Source organism: Carassius carassius, chromosome 49 (assembly GCF_963082965.1).
Source record: "Carassius carassius chromosome 49, fCarCar2.1, whole genome shotgun sequence".
In the NCBI taxonomy this organism is placed as follows: Eukaryota; Metazoa; Chordata; class Actinopteri; order Cypriniformes; family Cyprinidae; genus Carassius; species Carassius carassius.
In genome coordinates, this window is record NC_081803.1 from 13,901,013 (window position 1) to 13,925,984 (window position 24,972).

The 24,972-nt window shown below is 37.4% G+C and overlaps 1 protein-coding gene across 1 annotated transcript in view; it reads left to right on the forward strand.

Moving 5' to 3' along the window:
* The first annotated feature begins 597 nt into the window (after positions 1 to 597).
* The window catches only part of LOC132132078 (LHFPL tetraspan subfamily member 6 protein), a 31,487-nt gene continuing 7,112 nt past the window's right edge, over positions 598 to 24,972 (forward strand). The window contains exons 1-2 of the mRNA XM_059544314.1: positions 598 to 885; positions 1,467 to 1,970. Coding sequence (XP_059400297.1) covers positions 1,586 to 1,970 — 385 coding nt within the window. The 5' untranslated portion in view covers positions 598 to 885; positions 1,467 to 1,585. The remainder of the gene's footprint in view (positions 886 to 1,466; positions 1,971 to 24,972) is intronic.

Here is a 24,972-nt window from a genome sequence, read left to right on the forward strand (position 1 = left end):
TAGCCAATTATAAACGTAGAATGCAGCTCTCAGCCAATGACGTGAGTCTGGGGCGGGATTTTTTGGGACTCATGATCGTGAATACTAGATTCTTTCGAACAGTTCGTTTCAAAGAACCGAATGAAATGCGATATTCGGAGCGATACTCATTCCGATGTGTGCACTGTTTAAAGCGATTCGTTGAAAAGATCCGACTCAAAAGAACGAATCGTTTTCCAATCGGACATTTTTAACATGTGCCACAAAAATTAGGCCTTCTTAGTTACCTATTTTCTGTAAATTGTGCATTTTATGTGAACTAGCCTGTATTGTTGCGTTTTTATTAGACGTATGTTTCAAAATCGGCATAGGCCTATAGACAATTTGATCATTTATTGTCAGTAGGTTAGGCAGCTTTTTATAGTGAATTATGAAACTACTGAATATACTCATTGTGTAACACAAGGCTATAGTAGGTTAAGATGTAATTGTTATTCACCATGCCATCTGGAGAAATTGTTTTCGTTTCTATAGCCTATATATTTTCGTTTCTCCCACGGAGAACAGAATGACAAATAAATCACTTTGACTTTGACGAGGGAGTTTGCGAGAGCTCGCGGCTGCAGGCGGAGTCTTGGGAAACGCGGCGTACTGTCAGACCAGCCCCTGGGCGGAGGATATGGAGATTGGTGCCTCAGCTTGTGCTTTCCTGCTCGGTTTAGTCCCGTGAAGAGACGTGCAAGCGCTCTGGCAGTAAGTGGACTGTGTACGGCGGAGTTAAAGACTTCAGAGACGCGGAACCCAGGAACGGATAGAAGCAAACAGTATACGCTGAATTTTTCCGTCATATATTCTCTTTAATTTTTCAAATCAAGTGGACTCGGACACGGTGAACGACACAGACATGTAAGATCTATTTCGCATTCGTTTCTGTCTCACTTTTGGACTTTCCAAATGACAGTGCGCCATACATGTTTTCCTTTTTGTTTACATTCCATATGGTCATTGATAGACGACTGACAATGTGTCCGTTAACTTTTCTTTTTGGTAACATTAAGATTTTAGATAAAAAGAAGGTATGTGCAACATAGTATTGCCATTTTTTCTCAATTTATCTACGTTTTTTGAGGTCTTGTCACACACCAGGTAAGCTGATAGTTATGTATAATATGCACTTAATAGTTATGCATAATAAAATTGACATACAGCAATTTATTTTTCATTAATTTGTGAAATTTTGTAAATATTGCCCTATGTACTCATGGTATGAATTAAGATTTGTCATAAAAAAATAGATTTGTACACAAGCTTTTGCTCTCTCTCTCTCAAAGTTCCCTTTGTTTCTTCAGGTTGAATATTACACGAGAAAGTGAACATTTTTAAGCTTGCGCAGTTTCTGAAGAGATTGTCACTTCAGATTTGTGGCTGGAAGAGACCGATATCCCAATGTTTTACTAATGCTCACATACTTTTTTATATTTCCTCAGGTGTAACCAAACAAGAAGATGCCTGGAGGATCTAGGCTGCTGGGCTTAGGAGGTCTGCATGCACACTCAACCTGAAATCAGTGTCTTTTGCATCTATATAAAAGTTTGAGCTGAGTGCAATGGCATCTAGTCTTACATGTGCAGGCATGGTATGGGCCCTGTTGTCCTTCCTCTGTGCAGCCACATCTTGCATAGGCTTCTTCATGCCATACTGGCTTCTTGGGTCGCAGATGGGTAAGCCGGTGTCATTTGGAACATTCCGTCGCTGTTCCTACCCCATAAGGGATGAGGCCCGTGGTGGCACGGTTATGCTGGAGCAGTGTGGGCGCTATGCCTCCTTTCAGGGCATCCCAAGTCTAGAGTGGAGGATCTGCACGGTGCTGACAGGGACAGGCTGCGGACTGCTGCTCCTGGTGGCTCTCACAGCAATCATGGGATGCTGTATTACTGATCTAATCTCTCGCACCATTGGACGTGTGGCAGGAGGGATACAGTTTGTGGGAGGTAAGTTCAATTACAAGGAGCTTGACTGGAGATTCAGTGGATGGGTAAATGGTAAATAAATAAATGTATAGATGGCAGAATGAGTGGATTTATTGGTTGGTTGGATGTATAGATGGGTTGTCAGAAGGATGGATGAATGTGCTTGTAAATGCATATTCAAATTAAACACTGCAACTTCACAAACACTTTTGTTTGCATCTTTCCCAGACGCACGTACTTATTAGCTCCTTAGCGGGAACACATGATGACAACCGTATCCTCTTAGTGAAAGCCGGTGTGCTTGTTTTGACATTCTGTTGCTATGATTCATGTCATCTTGTGAGGAGTGGAGCCTGTGACCTCTTGTTGATTGTGCCGAAACTGCAAACCTACACCCTGGTGAAAATCAGTTTGAGTTTGTTTGGTAACTAAACAAATAGTGAAAAGCAAACAAGAGTTTCTTTTCATGTCCTTAGTACTGGTTGGATGGGATTGTTTTTTCAATTGGTGATTTGAGTTAGAGTTGTACTGATTTCGGATGGGATGTACAATTACAAAATAAAACTAATTTAATTAAAAGGATAGTTCACCGCAAAATATAAATTCTGTCATCATTTACACACCCTCATATCGCTCTGACGTTCTTCTGTGAAGCACCAAAAAATTTTTGAATAACGTCTTTTTTTGGTTCTTACAATGAATGTCAATGGGATCCACTGACTTTCATTTTATGTACAGAAATGTTCTTTAAAAGTTGTACAGGTTTGGAATGACATGAGGGTGAGTACAAAATGACAGAATCGAACCTGATGCTCCTACTACTTTGGCCTTTCTGATTAGTTTGTGGCTGGGCTTTCTGTACAGCTTTAATCAGATGCAATACCAGTGCTTGAACCACCAACTGTTATTTTACCCAGATGGCAAGGTGAAGTCAGCTAAGAGGTCTAAATCCATCAAGAAGGCACCAGGCAGTGAAATGAGAAATTTAAGCTTTAGTTACGGCATTCACCAAAGGTCAAAGCAAATGGGGAGAAGCGATGTGAAAAATAATATACCGTAATCACACACATTCCTCTCCGGACAGCAATCGATTTCTCACAGGACTCCAAAGTTAGCCCGAAAAAATTACTAGCTCAGTAATTTATACAGAGGAAAGAGAGAATAAAAATGGGCTTGCTCAATTGTCTGAGAAGCACAAATTTACCTGACCTACTCAGGGTAAACAAGTCCTGGTCAAATAAGCTTTTAACGGTCAAGAAAGAGGATGTGCATTGCAAACCCAGGCTTGCTCACACACAAAAAGAGAGAGCAGGAGGTAACAGAATAAATTGGCTCTTGGCACTATCCTTTTACAAGATCTTTATATTTCCGAGGCAGTCACAGAGCTGCTTATGAAGCGATTGGCCTCGTAATGAGCTGAATATGAGGGAAGGAGGACCCCTCATGGGGCCTTATAGCTTATGATCACCCTCTCTTCTTTTGTCCTGCCTCAGAGCAGTGACTTTGCTCCATTTCAGAGAGATGGGAAATAATGGAGGTTGATTATATGTGACCTCTCTATGAGGGACTGTAGGCAACACTTTCTCTCTTTTCTCTCTTTCATGTCTCTTTCATATTCCTTCTCCTTTGTGCACTCTTTACTTTTCCACACACACTTTGATATGTACACCTGCTTGCTTTGTAATGTTTTATTCAAGGCCAACTAAATATTTCCTGTTTGCATTTTTTCCTTGTCCTTGAAGGCTGTGACATTACATTGTTTTTATCACCTGATACAGTAAAGATGAAAGAGACTCACTTATGGACTTACTAATACTGGGATGGATGCCAGATGCCACATTGGTGTATCACTTCTTCAGTTTGCCCTTTTCATGTGGGAATATTATTTGTTAATAGGTCAGACTTGAGAAGTATATCGTTGCCTATGTGTTCAGAAGGAACATTATGATTCCTGCATCCTGTTGGATTTCCTCTCACACCCATGTCTTGCTTCACAGCATCCGTTGCACGTTTGAATACGTCATGCACGCTCTCCTGAAAGACAGTCAGCTCAGTCATGTGTTTCACGATTTACTGTAGGATTTATTGGATCCGTCTGGCTACTGTCAGAATCCTGGCCAATGAGAACTCAAGAACTTGAAATGAGTCTTTTTCGCTTGAAAGATCTGTCTATATGACTCAGTGGGATCTGGGTGTTTTCTCAATTACTCTTTAATGTCTTCTTATCATATTAGTGAAATAATGAGAACATCCTTTCAGAACAATCTCAGCTCCTGGGAGATGTTTCTCACTTTTGCTGCAATGACGTTATAGTTTGTGAATGCTAAAGTCAACTGTTTGAATTTCTCCCAAGTTTTCCCTCCCTCATGTAATGCCTTATGCCATTATCAAAAGTCTGTTTTCTGATACTCTTTCTTATCTTACTCCCTTTTCTCTTTACTTTTGAGTATACACTGCCCTGTATGCATTTTGCAGTAGAAGATGAAAAATAATGCATTCATTGAACCATAACAAGGCCCACTATAGTCTGTACAATTTTTTTTTATTTATTTATTAATTAAAAAAAAAAAAATTTTGCATTTGCATTTGCTGCAGTGGTTGAAGGCAAGAATCTGCAGAGGAAAAAAAGCTTTGGAAAAAATTTAAAGGGAAAAAAAATTAGATAAAAAGAAATGAGATACTACACTTTTACACTAGCTCTTAGCATTATCAAATTTACCAAAAGTTTCTAAAATTAACATGGAAGCAAAGTGAGATCACATTTCTTTCTATGGACTTTCTGTGGAATTCTGAATGTGCTGATCCCATACAAGCACACTTCACATTAGGAAAGTGAAAAACTACAGTTTTAATTATTTGCTATAACTTTTAGTCGACTAATCAGTCTTAACTAGAAGCCTATGGTTAGACTGGTTTTGGGCTCACCTGACAATAAGAAGTGTTTCTTAAGGAACTGTTAATGGTCAGATCGATGAGCTGGTTGTTGGAGAACTAGTCAACCGTTATTAATTATCACTACTGCATACATACCGACTAAAACTGATAAAAAGACAGCAAAGATATTTATAATGTCACAAAAGATTTCTGTTTCGAATAGTCTGAAAACATGTAACATAGTTTCCACAAAAACATATTAAGCAGCACTACTGTTTTCAACCTTGATAATAATAAGAGATATTTCTTGAGTACCAAATATTAGAATGATTTCTGAAGGATCATGTGACAGCGAAGACCAGAGTAACGCTGCTGAAAATTCAGATTTGCCATCACAACAACCCTCTACATTGCGAGTAAATCACTCGCATATGCGATAAAATTTTACTCTGGGCGACTAAATTATGTCTATTGTTAATAAAGAATAATAAATTCTTAGATTTTACTCACCAGTGTGTGTGTTCAAGGCTATTATAAGATTATAAGAATGGGCAAATGGCAATTTCATTGGCTGGTGCTCATCTATTCATTTTCATTTTAAATAAAATGTGTGCCTGTGTGTGTGTGTTTCAGCCTCGGTGGGCAAAAGAGTCAAAAAAGTTGTACAGATTTTAAGTTTTTTGTATTTGCATATATATATATATATCCTCTTCCTCTAAACTCACTTGTGAATACCTTGTCTTCAGTTGTTTAAGTGACAAAAATAAGGCCAGTTCATGTTTAGCTGTGACTCAGTGCTCAGAATAATAACACAGTTGTCCTGTGTGTTTCTGTGGGCCCTTCATTCAATAGTTCATGTCGTCATACTTAGTGAGGAAATCTTATACAACCTTACCCTAAGGAAAACACATATAAGCCAGGTGGCAACAATTGTGTCTGTCCGTGTGCTCGAGTGAGCTTCGAGACGTGACGGTTCAGTAATCCAGCCAGCAGAAGTTGTCTTACTGTAGAATTACTGTAGAAGCTTTCTCTGCTTGAGCTGTAAACTTTCAATGAATATCAACAGAGGGTCAATGCAGCTTGGAAAAAGTTTGAAATCAGAAACTGTAACAGTTTGGCACTTTACTTGTAAGTCATTAGGCTGTCAAAGTGTCACAAAAATAATTAACTTCTCAAAAGTTGTCCTTGACTTTACGTCCAGTTACATTGGACTGCACAATGTACAAAATCATTGATGCTGTGAAAGTTTGCCTCCTGTTCTCCCTCTGTTAGCTCGGATGTCACACATGTCACGTTTGTGTGCTGTGTAAATCCCTCTCGTTTAAATCTACATTGACAATATTGAATTAGTCACGCTGGAACGTTTCTAATTGCAGATGTGGCCAGGTGTTGAGAACGGCTGATTTTTGTGTACATTTGTGCGGAAACGTGTGTATGCTTGAGCAATGTGCAATATGTATTTGTGGTCGTGTGGTAACAGACCTAGCTGAGGGTGTATACGCTGGTTTTAGCTGACCCGTGCCGACCCCTGGGTGCTTGGAAAGAGACAGATGGAGAGATGTGAGAGCGTAGGGAGGTGTGAATGAGAAAGACAGGCAGGATCCAGCTGATGGAGACAGCTGCAGCAGCAGGAAGAGACTGACTGGCTCCAGTACTGGTGCACATCTCTCACTGTGTCTCACTGTCTGTTTGATATGTATTTGGAATGTTGCTGGAAAATAGGAGAAAAAGAGTCTTAGAGAGTCACACACAGGGAACTGAACAGGCCAGAGGTGAAAAAAGTCACCTATCCTTCACAGAAATCAATGACAGTGTCTACCAGATAATGTCTTGTAAACCCAACACCATTGGGTGTAGCCCATTATGATTGAATTTCAGTCCACATTTTATCCTTCCTAAATGATATGCAACATTAGAAATCTCACAGGGCCAGTTATATTACACCACAAAATCAGAATGCTGTTTTATTTTACACAAAGCCTATTTTTAAAACCATAAAGATTTTTTGCATTGCGATGTTGTTTTTCATGACTATTAAGTAGGGGTGGAACGGTTCAACTTTTTCACGGTTCTGTTTGTTTCACGGTTTTAGAGTCATGGTATCGGTACGGTTCGGTATGTGCTATGTTTACAGAAAAACTAGCCTGACAACGTCAGACTTCGTACTTCCACTCAATTTCAGTTTGCTTCTGTACTCACTCTGAGATAGCGAACTATCTCCCAGTTTTCCTCCGGCTCCAAAAAATCAACGAACAGAGGACGGACTGAGAGCCGTGACGTAGACGGTAAGCGCCGAATTTTGGATTGTAGTTTATTGTAGTTAAAACGACAGCGGACATGGAGACACTGGATGCTATTCACGCTGTTGTGGAGAATATTCCGGGCATTTGCCAACTGAAGCCCGAACAAAAAGAGTGTTTGTTTCACATTTTGAGTGGAGGTGAAGTTGTGGCCCTACTCCCGAGTCTCAACAGGTTTTGGGAAAAGTTAAATTTATCAACTGTTACCGATCGTCAGCGAGAAACTGGAGAGGCCAAAGTCCAGCAAGGCGATAATTGTGATTGTGAACTGCCATGTTCACTCCGGTATTTCGCTCGATGGTTTTGATTTCGCAGCATTCCTGTGTTTACAGTGAAACTTCGAGGCAGCTGAGCCGGCGAATAACACACTTCATAACCAAACGTTATGTGATTGGCTTATGGGTAACCAATGATTTTAAACTTCAGACAAGCTCCCCCCCCCCGCGAGAAAGATAACGCTTGTCAATTATGCCTATCCAGACAAAGATACAAAGTAAAGATACAAATAAAATAAACAGTGATTTTCAGTTTTTTTTTGGTAGGCCTAGCATTACTTTTTAGGTACAGAAATTGAATAAAGTAATCAAATGTAAAACAGCATTGCATATTGGACTATATAATAAAGATTATTCTTTATTAAAGTTACAAACGCTTTTTAATCAAAGAGCAGTGAGTGATTTCTTTGTTGTTGATGTTCGATTAATATAAAGACTGTCACTTTAAGAGAATGTGCGCGCACGCTATCAGCACACAGGTGATGACGGAATAAATGACAGCTCATATACCATCGTACGGCTTTTGCATTGAGTGAATGGTTTGTCAAGGTTTTTTTTTTTCATCCCTGTTGTTGTAATGTCTGGGAAGCCAGAATGCACATCCATCAACAGAAACATATATAAGCTGAACCCTGTTTGTTTTACATGTTAGATATTACAGATGCTTTGTCAGATTTAAGGGGGTGCTATTATGCTTTTTAACTTTTTCAACTTTAGTTCGTAACATTGCTGTTTGAGCATAAAAAAAGATCTGCAAAGTTATAAAGCTCAAAGTCCAGTTTAAAAGGAGATATTTTATTTAACAGAAATTACTTTTCAAAAACTACAACAGACGACTCGTTTGGACTACAACGCATATTTTCTGGGATTTGTGATATCATAAATATCGACAAATAACCAATTTGTAGATATTTGACCAACCCAGCTAGGTTTGTCCTAGTGTATCCCAAATTATAGTATGTATATTAAATTAAATGCCAGAATATGCCTGAATCATGTACTAGTGTGCATACATGCAAGTTGAAATTGTCCACAACCTATGCTATGAAAGAGGAGGTGTTGTGATTATTTCCTTACAACCAAGAAAATGGCATAGTGAAAGAATGAAAGACAGAAACTTCCACAACAGTCTTTTAAATGTCTGAAATTAAAACTTTGTCTATATGAGTTTTAAAATAATGAATATACCTATATACTAGCACAAATTTATATCAAGATGCAGTTTCATGATGTGCAATCAATGTCTCAATACTGGTATTTGTTTTCTCATCACAGTGTGCAGATTTTTAATATGTAGTGCAGCCATAGCGATATTTTATGCTTTGGGAAATAAAAATGGGTCATTAGACAAGATGTGCAATAACAGTTCTCCCTTTAGGAGTCATTTAGGAGACTTGCCATTTTCTATTCTCTCTTGTTATCTGACCCACACACATAATTTAAGGCATATTTAGTAGATATGGCATCCTCAGAGCAGACTTTTGGATTCCAGAGAAAACAACGTGAGAGCAGCAGGGCACCATCAGCTAGCCAATCTCAACTTTTATAAAGAAACCCTCATGGTTTACAAGAAATGATTCCTCCGTGACTCCATAAGGAAATGACTCAAACTTTTCCAACAGGCTGCAACATCGGCCACTTTGACAAAACTGTACACAACAGTCATAAGGATATGTAGGTCATGGCTTCTACTGGTGTTCGCATGTGTTTACATTCTTGTAAGAAAAGCGGAGTGCTGCATGACTTCATTTTCAGCTTGACAAAATCTTTGCCTTTGTCTAGCACTAGTCTGGAAAGATTTGCTCACTTATTGTAGCTTAAGAGAAAAATGGAATGCAAAGAAGGATTTTTGGGTTGAGATAAGAGGAATAATTTAGTGTATTTAGGTGTGTGTTAAAATCTACTGCAAAACTAAAAAAGTTAAATATGAATAAAAAGGTTGTTTTTATTTTAGTATAAATATTTTAGATTTTCTGAAAATACAGACAGTAGCTGTGTTTCCATCCAAAGGTGCGAATTTAACTTGGAATATCGCATAAAACATTTGTGAATTGGAATTGGAATATCGCATAAAACATTTGCAAAAAAGCACCGTTTCCATCCAACGAGTCAAAGAGAACAAAATCATCACTTCCTGATAAGCTGGCACTAAATATCACTAAGAAAAGTAGGAGAAACCCTTTTTCACAGAAGTCAAAAAACAATCAAGCGTAAAAATTCATTTTTCCAGAAATTTAGCATTTCCATCACTTGTTTATGATGCAGACAGTACTTCAAAATGCGCATAAAAACGGGGAGATGTAAACATAATTAGTGTCACAGATGAGAATGTGTTGTAGCCTTTGATAAGTTTCAGAATGAGTTTGCTATAGTGTGTTGAATATAAAGAGGTTTGTGTTCCCATTGTTTTGAGTGTCTTTGTGGGTGTGTTTGTCCTGATAATCTGCAGTCAGGCAAACATGTGTTGGAAAGAGATCTTTAAATCATGAATTATTCATTGAAACTTAACTGGCAAAAAAAAGGTCTTCAAATCCAGTATGATATTTTAGCTTTGAGGCACATCTTGAAACCAGCTCACATAATTGAGAAAGGCGGTGATTCACAAGAGAGTGGGGATGTTCAAATCCTCAGATGCTCAGAATAGCATATGTGAGCGTGTGGGGGTGTGCAGTGCATGATAGAAAGTCCGGATACTTTTTCATATTTGCCTGTATACCATGTCCTCAGTCTGCTTCAGCATCTCTTGAATAGTATCTAGCACTCCTTTCTGTGTCATCATCAAATAAAACTATCAGCAAATAGGAGACATCTTTTACTGTGGTTAAGGAGATACTTGACCCAAAAAATGAAAATTTTAAAATGTACTTACCCTCATGTTGTTTATAACCTGTATGACTTACTGTCTGTCTTCCACAGAACACAAAAGAACGCATTTTTAAGGACTGTTCTTTTCCAATCATTTATGTTCAATGGGAACTGACTGAGGGTTTCAAGCTTTAAAAATGGTGTAAAGTGTGATAAGAAGTCCGTACTGAAATTCACTTTGACTGAATCAGTCAGTGAGTTAAATCTGAGAACCAGATAAGTCTGATTCATGAACAGATGGTTCAGTTTTGTGAAATGGATCAACTGATTCTTTCAAAATCAACTAAAAAGAGTTGATGTGGCTGAAATTTAAAATCATTACACAATCATTTCAACCACAATGTTACATGCATGTTTTTGCTAAAATATATATGAGGCATTACTCAAGATTTGTGGCTTGGTATGCCGTTATGTTAAAACAATGTTAGACCCCATTGACAACACTGAGACACTTTATGTTCCACAGAAGAAAGAATACATGTTGAACTGGTTTGGAAAAACATGAGGGTAACTAAATTATGACAGAATTTTGGTTTTGGGTTCACGATCACTTTAATTTCTTATCGCAAAGGTTTTTCTTATCCAGGAGGGCATGAGCTAGACATGATTAACTTTTCACAAATACGTAAACGCACTCTTGAGCAAAGCCAAATTTCCATGGATAAGTGAACAAAGCAGACTCTGTGTTCAAGAACTTTGAGAAGTTCCCTGGCGAACCTGGCTCAGTCCACTTCCAATGCTGCGTGGTCCCTCTCCAGCATGGCTCCCTCCCTCAGATTGGAATGCAGGTCTGCATTCTCCTCAGGGCAATCATGCTGGAATGTTCCAGGCTTCCAGATGGTCCTCTAAGGTCCACGACTGTGGCAGCAGACACATTTTTTGGCTACAGTAAAAGAGGAAATAAATGGTTTTCTTTACTAGCTCAGAGACTGATCCAACAGTGTGGCAGGGAGATTTGTTTTGAGGATAAAGCAGAAGATTAAAAAGCTTTGGATTCACACAGATAGCACAGGCACATTTGAAGAAAGCGCAGTAGAGAACAGTTTTCATCTCTTGGAGTCTCTTGCATCCAGAATGTATTATCACTGAGCCACCATTAGAGCATTGAAGATTTGTTTTTCAGTTTACTGCATTCTTGAGTTTAAATATGTATTAGTTTTTTTCCACAGCAATCTGCAAATTTTCTGTAAAGTTTCTTTTTTAGCCTACTGCAGTTGCTGTCAAAACCAATGTAGTGAAAATTCTGTTGCGTACTCACCTTTAGGACTCACTTTCTTCATAAAGCAAGAATTGAAAGAATTAGCTGCTTGCTCGTTTCTATGTATTTATGATGAATGGGGAGTTTGGAGACTGGACAAAAAGGACACAGAAGCACCAAAACATATCATAAATCTATAATAAAAGTTCTCCATATTACTTAATCACAATATACTCCAAATGTGCCACTTTGCGTGATGAACAACAACAAAAAAGATTTCCTACTCTAATGGCATGTTAATCTTGGGAAATTTGCCAAATCTTGCCAAAATTTTGCCAAAGATCAAAACTTAGAACTTTTTCATTAAATTGATCAAATGTTTCAGTAAAGACATTTAGAATGTTATGAAAGATTTGTCAAATATATTTTATGAATATGAAGTAAAACAAATAAAAATAAATATATATATTTATTTGTTTTTTTATTTTTTTATTTTTACTTTATATTCATAAAAATATGTATAATAATAAAATAGAAAATATTAAGCAGCACAACTGTTTTCTATATTGTTAATAATAAGAAATGTTCATTGAGCACCAAATCAGCGTATTAGAATAATTTCTGAAGGATCCCAACACTGAAGACTGGAGTAATGGCTGCTGAAAATTTAGCTCTGTATCACTTGAATAAATTACATTTTAAAATATATTTCAATAGAAATAAGTTATTTTACATTCTAACACAATTTTCTCATTAAAATTAAAAAATTCTTACTCACCCCAGACTTTTATTCCCCAGTGTTAACTGCTCCTTTATTAATATATAATTTTAAATTGCAGATATGTTATGTTCTTCTAAACTGCATTGCTAATTTATTCCCTGCGTCACAACACTAACATCATGAAGTTTTCCGCTGTGTGATTTTAAAAAGGAACAGGCTTTTGGAATAATCATGCATTTATGTCCATGAAAACATTCCCAGCTGTTGTTGGCTGTTATGAAGGTAAAATAATTCATGAACTTAGTTTAGGCCACACTAGTGGCCTTTTTTCTCTCTTTTTTCCCCCCTCACCATTTCATTCATTCCTCACTCTCTGGCTGATTGAAAAAAGAATTATGGTCCGTGTAAGTATGTGGTGGTCTGTAACAGCGTTGGTTACAGTGCGGCTTTACATCATATGCACGAGGCTGATAGCAGCGGCTGGCCGGCCGCTTGAGCTGAGCTCAGGACTGTCAATCATGTCTAGGGATTGAATGCCAGGTTTATGATGGAACTCAGTGCAGACAATTTGGTCTAGGCAGCTGCTCACCCCGATTGCTTTATTAAAGGGATATTTTCCCCCATAATTTAAATTTTGTCTTCATTTACTCACTGTCATGTTTTTACAAACCCATGACATTGTTTCTTCTGTGGAACCCCAAAGCAAAGCTTTAATAGCTCAAACCAGTTGGAGAAAGAATAGTTCTGTAGTGCATTATTATTTTACTCTAATGTTCCTTATTGGCCTGTAGTTCAAGGGTTAAACCTAATGACAATCCCTTTCAGGGGTCAGCAGGAGCAAAAGGATCGTCTGGAGACCAGTCACCCTTCATTGCCTTCTCACACATTGCTGTCATGGAATTTTACCCATGCTCTGTCAGTCTTTTGGTAATAGGATTTTGAGAAGAGCAAGAAGATGGTTTTGAGATGGACACACATCTCTGTGTTCAAAGTAAATCTTGTTAGGTCAGGTTTGTTTTGTTAGTGGTGAAAAGGCAATGAGTCTAAATTAGCACTCTAGGTTTTTCTTCAGATTTACTTTACCATTTTATTTCAAAGGTCCCTTTTGTGTCCATGCTTTGTTGGCACCTTTTCATGCAGACTTCAACAAACAACAGCTAATTTATCATGAAAGCTGCCAAAAAAAAAGCCAGTCAGCTGTGGAAAATTCCATCTGTAACATCAGGTCCGAGTCTGTGCGGGTCTTTCTTCTGTTTTCACGGTGTTGGGATTTGATAAGACAGGACTTCACTTTCTGGCAATGAGCCTTGATTGGACTACACATAAACATCCACCTGCCCACCCACATATAGACACAACAGGATGTCAGAATTTTTAGAAATGGATATAATTGCTATGAAGAGTTCCAGATTGTAAGTATGTGAGTTTTGGAACACTCTGTCTACATTCTGACCAGTTGACTTGGCAACCCAGAAGTCAACAATGACATGGCGAGCCCTGGCAGCAGTAACCCTTCATCCCTGGCAGGCCACTTCACAGATAGCGCTCTGGTAATTGAGATGCTATTTGCCAAGTGTAGTTATATATAGATTAAAAAGTGCTTGGTGGAGAAAAAGAAGCTTCTCCTCATCTGACTATGTGTTAGAATTTCCTCCTTTAGTGGTTTACAAACATTGTACCCTTGAAGCACTTATTTTCTTTACTACAGACAAATGGATGGATTTGTTTTCACTGATTTTTAGGTTAGTCTTTAAATAAACCAATGAGTTATGAGAGATCTATGGATGCTTCATTTTTAAAATACAGATAATTTGTTTTGGCTAATAATAAGTGACAACACATATTATTAGCACAACACTACACTATTGTGTTCTTCTAACACACTGTCCCAGTCTCTAGCTGTGCACTCTTTTTTTTTTTTTTTTTTTTGGCGAGCTTCATGACTGAAGACTTCTTGTTGTTGCAGGTTCGATAGACCTACTGTGCTTGATTTGAAAGCTATTGATTTTCCATTTTGTAAGTGTGCTTTAATTATATTGTAAGAAAGTAAATGCAAAAAACAAAATGCTAAATCTCAGTTGATATTGGATCTGAATCACCACAAAAGACAGGCTGCATTGGTAATCTTATACTTGCATTGATTTCTTTGGGAAAGAAGTAGGAGACAGACATGACTGGTGGAGAGTAATAATAATAAAAAAAGCAGAATTTTTTATTTATTTAAATATTTTGTAACTATATGAATGTCTTTATTGCAACTTTTGATCAGTTTAGTGTATCCTTGCTGAATAAAAGTATTAATTAATTTACTTCTTTAAACCCTATTGCCACCAGACCAATCAGTTTTATTCACCCAAAAATGGAGCTCAGATGTAATTGTTGGTCTATTTGTTAGGTGTACTGTCTTGCTGCATCTTGCATCAAAAGCACTGTGCTTTTTAAGACAAGACGTGTTTAACTTTCTCACTTTGCCATTGTTTGAGAGCCTATTTTACTGCTCAGTTGTAGCTCAGTAGCAAAAAAAAAAAGAGAGTCATGGTCACCTTCACAAGCAGAAAAATATGACACAGTATTGATTAGGGCTGCAGCTATCGATTCTTTTTGTAATCGATTAATCTAGCACTGAATCGATCGATTAATCAGATCATTTTGTGTGTGTGTGTTTTTAAACAACAAAAACAAAAAGTGCATAATGAAAATGATGCGGCTGTAAAATTATCAAGCATTTGTTTTTATTTTTTGTTTTATTTTTTATTTTACCAGTTGCTTCATTGCAATTTGGTAAGGCAGAAATACATACATTAATTTTCAATAGAATGCTGCATTTGGCTTGCATCACTTGCACTGCGGTGCATTTTAGGTAAAGCATCCGTTCGAAAAATCACGTCACAACATCACGTCCCAGTGTATACAGTGAATGCATGCTGAAATTATTGTTGCGTGGCTACATAAAAGTTTAAGCATATGTGATGCATTGTCGCGATTTGTCTGACTGGCGCGTGAGAGGGACGAGGGTGTCTGTGTGTGTGTGTGTGTGTGTGTATGAGAAGGGGTTTTCTTTTTTTTTTAGGCTATACTCTCTTGAAATTGAACGTCAATACGTTTACTACTTAAAAACATCAAAGCTAAACATCATATCTAGTCAAACCGCATCAAGATAAATACAGCATGGGATTAAATACAGCATGGGATTAAAATCAGCGAACATCAATGTATAGGCTTGTTTCAGCGATGTTTGGTGAAACAGCATGGAGTGGATGTTCTCGGTTCAGATGCTGAATCATTGAAGTCTTACTGCTGTGGAATGCCAGGTCTACTTTGCAGTAGACACATTGCACCTTGTTCTCTTCTTTTTTTAAGAATGTAACGATCCCAAACTTCAGACATACTCTGCCGTTTATGGACATCTTTACTCTCCGACCATCACGCCAACTAAATTGAACATGTATCACGTGCTATGGTGTGCTTCCTGAACATTGAACAACGGTCCGTGTAAATCAGATCAATAGGAAGATAATCACTCTTGACCCCAGTGCCACTGTGACCTGTAAGAGGGCATGCATGGTCCTTTGAGCTGATAAAAATTTATAGGGACAAAGTAAAAAACCGTTTTGTTTGTATTAGTTATTTTGTGTGTAGAGCAGGGAAGGTAGTGTAGTCTGAAGTGGGGGCGACAAGAAGTCATAGTCTGTTCTTGGAACTCCTGGTACAGCACAATGTGACAGCCTAGTATGCCAGCGTAGGACAAACTATGATGGACGATTTTTCTCGCGCACACCCACACATACACACCAATTCTTCACATGAGCGGTAGACCATAAACTAAAGATTTAATTTCCTATTTGGCAGTTCTTCCATGATTTACAACCAGGGTTTTCTGTCAGTAAGAGTGTGTGCATTTTGAATCTTTTTACTGGTGCTTGCCAAGCTCACACTTGGGTCTAGGGATTTTAACAAACTGTTAACCAAGAGTATTAACCATATAACTTAAAACACATTAAAACTTATTACTAATCCTTAGCTATATAACTTATCCCATAACTAATAATGTAAATCATGCTGATTTTGTCTTCAGAAACCTTTTTTAATGGTGGTTGAAAATCTCTTCACATCCTGATAGCAATAATTTAGTTAAGTGGTCTAAATGTATTTGTATGTGCTTATATATTCTGTGCAAGGCATAGGACCAAGAAATGTTTGTCCAGTCAAAATGATCAGCTTTCCTACCTGCCTGTTAACATATGTATTTGCAAACCTCTGCGCACCATGTCCGCAAGACTGGATACGTCATCTGAGCGTTCACGTACGCTGTGCAGACAGAGTGAGAATGGCATGCAGGCAAACATCAACAACCCGATCTTCTTTCCTTCCTTCCTTGGTATTGTAGTACTGTTACTTTAACTGTACTATAATGTTTTCTCATCGGTGAATGACACATTGTATATTGTAGTAATGTTGTCTCTGGTTGTCTGGTCTGTGCACGTTCATGCGTTCAGGAGGTGTGGCTTTGGATGCTGATTTGCACTGAGGTTGGGACGTATGCTTTCAGTGCTATCAGGCTTAAGTTAGAATTTTCCTAGATGTACTACTGCACCTTTAATTTTCTTTTCCTCTTTAACACTGTTTGTCCCAGCAACCTTTGCCAAATCTTTGGAGTACATGTTCTCGTCTTCACTAATGGTTCTGATGGACAAATATTGCAGGTTTTATAAGCTCATCAAAAGACACCCAATTCAGTCTTAATTGCTATGTATGGGTGGATTATTATTATTATTATGACAGAGTATCAAACCTTGTACCTACTACACCGTTACACGGAGAAAGAGAAATCATAATTGCATAAGAATATCTTGATATCCATTCCATGAGCTTAACTAGGATTTTCTATCTCACGTCCAAGCTGATGATGAGTCTACTTTTGATGTGTCCTCAGCAGTGACCTTGAATTCTATTTTTTTTCTCCTTTTAGTAGGTAACTGATTCTGATGAAGTGTGAATTACTCCTCACCTTTCTTATGCGGGATATCACTTCACACTGGCATTTTTCATTGGAATGTGGTTTTTTTTTTTTTTTTTTACACCTTTACATGTTTTCCATAACTTCCTTTGATGTCATTCGTTCCTTCAGATTCCCACTCCATTGCTCGTCCATGATCAAAGTGCATTTTCTATTTCAAATCACATCTTGAAAGGGAGAAAAATTTTAAAAGGGTACAGACTTTTTCTACTTGGAAGAAACCTTAAATGTGAGCCATTAAAATGTCATTTTTACAAAGTAAAAGGCAGGGAAAATTTGATTTGAATTAAATGTTGAATTGCATTGACGTTTTATATATATATTTATATATATATATATATATATATATATATATATATATATATATATATATATATATATATATATATATAAATTCCAACTTGATATGCATAGACTGCTAGAAGTAAATGGTTTCACAGGTTGATTTCTTGCCAAAAAGTGTAAACTCTGTTGTAAATTCAAAACATTGCTTTGTTTATTTGAGCAACCCAATCTGCTCAACCAGTGGCTTTAGTTTGGGGGCACAGCAATATGTTTGGCTGACCAATAGCATATTGGTGAAACCTCTTTAGAAATAGTCCAAACTTTTTTCAAAACAATTCTGTTTAGTAATTGGTGCCTGATAGTGTTAAAAAAGTTTATTGGCTCATATAACTCATATTTAAAGCAAATAATTCATCCTACTTATAATTCTGTCATCATTTGTTTCCATTCTAATTGTAAAGTCTTTCATTGTGTGGCAAAAAAAATCTTCAAATATCTTGTATATTTCACATACAAAAAATACAGGTTTTTAACAACATGAAGGTGAGTACATCATGCTAGAATTTTAATTTTTGGGTGAACTATGCCTTCAACATAAAAGTTTAATTGGTAATGAATGAATCTATTAACAGCTCTTACTGAATGTACGCCTTAGATACTCTCTCATTCACTTAATATTTGAAGGCACACTTCTAGAGCTGTTTCTACAACAATGGAGCTCTGTTCTTTTACCCAGAACCTCTCGAGTGTCATTTTAGCATCTGGTATGGATAGAAGTTGTGGGTCTTTTGGGAAGGTTCCTCCCATCAGTTCTTTTTCTCAATTCTCTCCAGCTGATTCCTGAATGACGTCGTCTCCTCTGTGTGGGAATGTACTATATGTTGTAACTGCATCCAGATGTTTCCAATGTAGATTCAACCAAATTCAATAAACCTCCCCTACTCTCTAGGGTTAAAAAGAAAAGCAAAACTCAACATCTGCAAGAATGTTATGTTGAAACTATTGAAATCATTAGGGTGTCGAAAGAAAGACTGTAGAAGCACTTCAGATCATAACCTATTTCTGAAGGACACCCAGTCAGTGTGTGGGTTAGGACAACAATGCCTTAGTTTTCCCTATTTAATCCTTTATCCTAAATCCCATTCAAGAGTTTGTGGGTGGTCTGTGAAAGTCCTTTGCCTTCAGAAAATACTCGGTCAAATAATCAAAAGGCATACTTTCAGAAGCAAGTATATTTATTTAAGAAAGCTAAATTCATTTCCTTCAGGGTTTAAAAAGATCCGTTGGTTTAAAGCCATATCCATTTGAAGTGATATGTGAGGTTTGGTAGATGATGACACAATTTTCAGTTTAAAGCAAATAATCTGTTGAAGGAGCAACTCAAGTGGACTGACCAAACGTGAAATGGAAACTGATTCTGTAATATTTAACAGGAAGATGGTGTGGAATAGATATGTTGCATCATTCTCCACGGGCCCTTAATTTCAGGTTGAAGTTGACTTTGATGGTTTGTGGATATGCTCTTCCACCATATGCTGCCGTTATGGAGCCATTTGTGAACCGATCTTCCAACCAAGATTTCACATACTGATGTTAATGACAGGGAGAAAGCATGAACATGGAGACCAATGCTGGTCATATGAAGCCTTCAGGACTCCACAAGTGTCTCATCTTGTGACATTAAAGCCAAGAACCGTCTCTGTTTCAGGGCTGTCTGTTTCTTTAATCAGGAAGAGTTGTTGTAGGGCACCAAATTATATTCTCAATGATTTTTCTGACAAAATGAATGTAAAAGATGAGTGAAAAAGTGAAAGTCGTGACATTTGCCAAGTATGGTAATCATAATCATACCCATACTCAGAATCGGTGCTCCGCATTTAACCCATCCAAGTGCACACACACAGCAGTGAAATGTGAACACACACCCAGAGCAGTGGGCAGCTATATATCCAGCGCCCGAGGAGCAACTGGGGGTTCAGTGCCTTGCTCAAGGGCACTTCAGCCATGGGTATTGGGGGTGGAAGAGAGCACTATTCATAAACTCCCTCCCACCTACAACTCCTGCCAGCACCGAGACTCGAACCGGCGACCTTCTGGTACCTAGTCCGGCTCTCTAACCATTAGGCCACAGCTGCCCCAGAATGACCTCCTTTGAGCCGGAGATGTGATTGAAATCCTTTCATGTCATCATTTACTCATGCTTATGTCATTCTGTATGACTTACTTTCTCCTGTGCAACACGAAAGAAGATATTTTGAAAAATGTCTTAAGTGTTTTTTTTTATCCATGTAACGAGCGTTGTCCTCCACTATCATTAAATGGGCAAAAACAGTTGAAATGTTATTCAAAATATCTTCTGTTGTGTTTCTCCGTTGGCTTTGCGGATTGACGTGGCACACCGCCTGGAGCCTCATCGTCCCTCAGAAGTGCTTGCTCATGAGAACACGAGTGGACTTTGTCTAAACTCACAGACCACGTTGACCCGTTTGTCATGGCCTTTCATCTTTGACCTGACTCTCCCTCCAGAGAGAGGCAACAGTAGCATTGCTAATCGTCACGCTGCTTTTGCAGCTGCTAAGTTTGAAAATTTCAGCAGTCATTAAATTCTTTGAAATATCTTTGATCAGCAGACTGAATATCCATTATGATATGAACAAAATTGGAGTTGATCACCAGTTACTTGTATTCAAACCATTATTTGGTCAATTTTTTGTCTGTAATATGGCTAGATTAGATTGAGATCTAGGGCCATTTTCGTAAATGTGACTGTATAATAATTTTGTTGTTAGAATATTCTATTATAATCATTCAGTTTGTAGAGGAAATGAAATACTTTGGCCAAATAAAGCTGAAATATAAATATATTAGATAAACTTTTAATTAAAGTTTTAAGATGAAAGAAAAGTTATATGATTAAAACTGAAATACAGATAAAGCTAAAAAGATATATGTAAAAACAAATCTAATAATTTCAAAAGCCCATAACAAAATTACTAAATTTTAAACTGAAATTAAAATGAAAACTGAATATAAATGTAAAGGCTAATTTGAAATTGTAATAAATACTATAATAGTATATAAATATTACTAAAATAACACTGTTTCAAATCCTTAACCTAAAGTATGAGCAATGATGAATGTGATGCTTGAGTCAGCAGAGATATGTATCACTACATTAGTGGGCTGTCTATTCCATTATATGGTCCAGAGTGTCTGAGCACTTAACAAATGATCTGGCTGAGATTCTCATCTTTAAGCCAGCGTAACACAATTCTTCATCCTCCCCTACCTTGGAGATGGGTATTTTTCTGAGGAGCATGGAGGCTATGTAAGTGGGTGTGCAGGAGAGAGCAGCAGTGCAGGCATGGAGCCAGACATCTAGGTCATGAAAGAGCTCTATGATAAAATAGCCCAAAGCCTGTAAGACCTGCCAGCGCCATATGAATGCCTCCCTTCCATGAAAATGATGGTTATGTCAGGACAGCACACTCCAGTTCTGAGGAGTGACGGCTTTCAGTGATAGAATGAGAACCATCTGGGTTTTGTTCTCAATCAGAAGCGATCACAGCCTGCTAGGGCTTTTTAATAAAGAGGGGCAGATTTATGCCGACTTCAAAGTGAGATGCTAGATGTCTGACATTGTTCGCCTACAAGGTGCCAAACTGTATGGAAGGGAAGAACATGATCGATGATAGTGCTATCATCAAACATATGAAGACTGAGTGCTTCTGAAGAAACTTCTAACAAACTTTAGAAGTATACATAACTTTCAAGATCCCAAGGTCTATAAAGACTTTGAATCATGGCTAGTATGTGGCATAATTTGCCAAATCAGTGTTTTTGTTTGAGAAATATTGGCTTTGTAAAGCTGCTGCTTGCAGCTTATTGACCCTAACGGTTATGGTGAATTACACATGAATGTGGCATTACTCATATGGTGGTTTTTAGGCAACATTTATTATTATCATTTATTTCATTATTTGAAATAAATGTGTTTCTGTAGCTCAAGTGGTAGAGCATTGCGGGTTTGCAAGGTTGGGGGTTCGATTCCCCGGGAGCACATGATAGGTAAAAGTTGATAGCCTGAATGCACTGTAAGTTGCTTTGGATAAAAGCGTCTGCTAAATGCATAAATTTAATTTTAATTTAATTATTTAATGAAATTTAAGTGTGTATAATTGTATATTTCTATAATAATAATTTGTATTAAATAATAATACATTATTATTATTGTTATAGTTTATTTATTTATTTGTTTATTTATTTATTTATTGATGGATCTTCAAGCCATGAAATGGACTTCTGAACTAAAATTTTTGTGCAAAAGGGTTGGACTGTTTAGCATGGCCACAGTGTAAGTGTATATAATATAATTTTGTTTTATATAAAACATTTATGACAATATTATTATTATTATTATTACTATATTTTTATATGGTTCTTATAATCATGAATTTTACACTTGAAATGGAATCTGTAGACCTCTGTGTTCCAAACTCAGGAAGGGTCATGGAAAATTAATATGGCGATAGAAAATGCCATACAACTACAAATCTTCTCTTCTCACTTACAGAAGGAATGGGATGACTGATTGCAGTGGAGATGAAAGTGGAATGTTTTGAGACTGTTGTCGGCTGTCAGGATAAGAGATGCGTCTCATCGTTGTGTGCTGGAGTGTTTAATGAATCCATAAGTGAATTGCACCCATCGTTCCTGGCAATAGATCTTTTGGATTGTAAGTGAAATGTGAAGTTCAAGTCATTCCTTTTAGATTATGCAAGCTCTTGAAGGTCAGAACTGCACTGCTGTCCCTTCCTTCACAGTGTGGTTCCTGTTGTTTCTGGTAAAAACACTTAAGATAGAGTATGCAGGCCCTATATGGGCACTTACAGAAGAGAGCTTGTGTAAGTAGCTATGAGAGGCGTTGCTCTTAGTGATAAGACTGTTGTCTCAGCTGTCCTGTCTCCACTTAAGACCATGTCTTGGCGCTCTCATTTCCTGAGGTGTTGTCAGGCTGTGGCTGTGGGAGCACTGTATAGTGTTGACAGTGGACCATCTGCTGTGTAACACAATGACTACAGCTGTGTGTGTTCACCAATAGAAAACAACAGATTCCATTTGTTTTCCCCTATCAGGGGTTGTAGTCCCTCATCCTTTTTAAGTTTCCAAACACTGTAAACCTTAATAAGTTACCAGAAAATCAGGCAATCGATTGGCTCAATTTTTTTAAGTTGATTAACTTAAAAGTCACAATTTTCCAGAACTTAAAAGGTTGGATTACCTGCTAATTACCTGTTACCTTTTGATAACAGTTAAATTAAAGTGCTCATTTAGCTCAACTTACATATTTGCAGTTATTATGACTTACAGTTTTCTTTTAAGGCAACTCAATTATTTTCAGTTATTATAACAAAGTTTTGAGTTTTCACAGAACTTTACAAAATAAGTACACAACCACACCATTTTATGTTAACAAACTCAATTTGTATTGGTTTGTGTTGTTATTGTTTTATGTATACCTTAGCAGAGGTGGGTAGTAACGAGTTACATTTACTTCGTTACATTTACTTGAGTAATTTTTTGGGGTAACTAATACTTTTCGGAGTATATTTAAAGATGGGTACTTTATACTCTTACTTGAGTAAATTTTTGGGGAAAAATCTGTACTTTTACTTCGTTACTGTGGGCAACGCTCCTATCGTTACTTTATCTTAATGCAATAAATGTTATAATTGCTTCAGTTTATTCCAAACGCGCCATCTACTTTTCTCTGGGCAATGAGCGATGCCCATTCGCGAATGATTCATTCTTTTGAGTCAATTCTGTTCAAAGACTTGATCAAACCAATTGGCAAACGAGTGAATTGTTTCATGAATCAGTTTGAATGATTCGTTCAGTTCCCTGCCGCACGCGCTGAGCGTCTGAAGTGGTTCACTCAGAGTTGTAACGTTTAAGAACATCAGCAGCGTTGAAAACGTGGCTATGGAACTGCACTGAAATGAAAGCAAATCTGCAAAGGCTATTATTTGCTTGCGATGGAGATCCTTACTATATGAACACCGCGTGTGCTGTCTACTGTTTAACAGGTAATAACTTAGGCTACATTCGTTTACAGTATACACGATACCACTGTTTGTTGTACATGTGTGGCTTATAACAGAAGGGAGTCAAGTTGAAAGCAGCTTCCAAAGGACAAAAAATAGCCGATTAAGATTTTATTAATTTTAATACAATCACACCGGTGCGAGTACGTTCAGCAAGTCATATCATCATCTGCTAAATTCAGATCTGTGATCGCTGGCTGGCGCTGAGCCAGAGATAGATGTGTTTTTACAGCACTGCGCATTATAACAAATCACACATGATTCTTTTGAGCTTATTAAAGTATTGGCCAATCAGAGGCGTTCAGATGAGTCATCGCTAAAATGCCGTTACTTCCTTCACTCGCTCGCTGACTGGAGACCTCTTTCTGGCGAAATCTCTCTTCAGAAACAACAAAATGCAGATGTGTGTACGAATCTTTAATTAAGATATTGATTTCACAGTGTTAACAGTTTCAGTGATTTTAATGGGAGTTTCTGAGAGTGATTGAAATCTAGACTGTCAGTGAAAATTATCTTTAATAATGTAAATGTTATTTGCTCTCTTTCTGAACAATGAAAGATTAGTATTTATATCACATTAACTTTCAATGTTAAATTCACATTTAATATAAAGTCAGTCGTATAAAAAATGTTATGGCATGACACCTTTATCTGTTACTTAAGTAAACAGACAGGGTTTTATAATAAATTACATAAATTGGAGTAAAGGCTGATGAAATATATACATTTATACACACACACATACATTACATACATTTTATCTATATATCTAAATAAAAATAGGCTCAGTATATATGACCAAAAGTAACTAGTAACTAACTACTTGAGTAGTAGTGATGTGTCGTTCGTGAACGAATCGTTCTTTTTGAACGAATCTTTTAGGTGAACGAATCGTTCTCGTTCACGTAATCCACTGACTCGTACTTCTCGTTCAGTGAAGTTCCTCCCTTCACAGCAGCGCGGCGCTATAAGCAGCGCATGCGCAGCTCAGTGAACCGGGTAACAACCGTTTCATCCTGTCAAAGAATTACTCAACCTCGAGCCAATAGCCTTCTAGTATGAGATGTGACAGAGTATGTGATTTGTTGAATATAGTGAACGAATACGCCCTTAATGAACGCGTTTCATATGAGTCTGAACTAGATCTGGAGATCTTATCGTTCGTGAACGAAATGACTGAACTGGTACCCATGTCGTTCGTAAATGAGTTGAATGAGCTGATACATGTCGTTCGTGAATGAAATGACTGAACTGATACACATGTCGTTCGTGAATGAGTTGAATGAGCTGATACATGTCGTTCGTGAATGAAATGAACTGGTACATAGCTTATCTCGTTCGTGAACGAAATGAATGAGAGTAAACCGGGTTAGTCTGGACACCA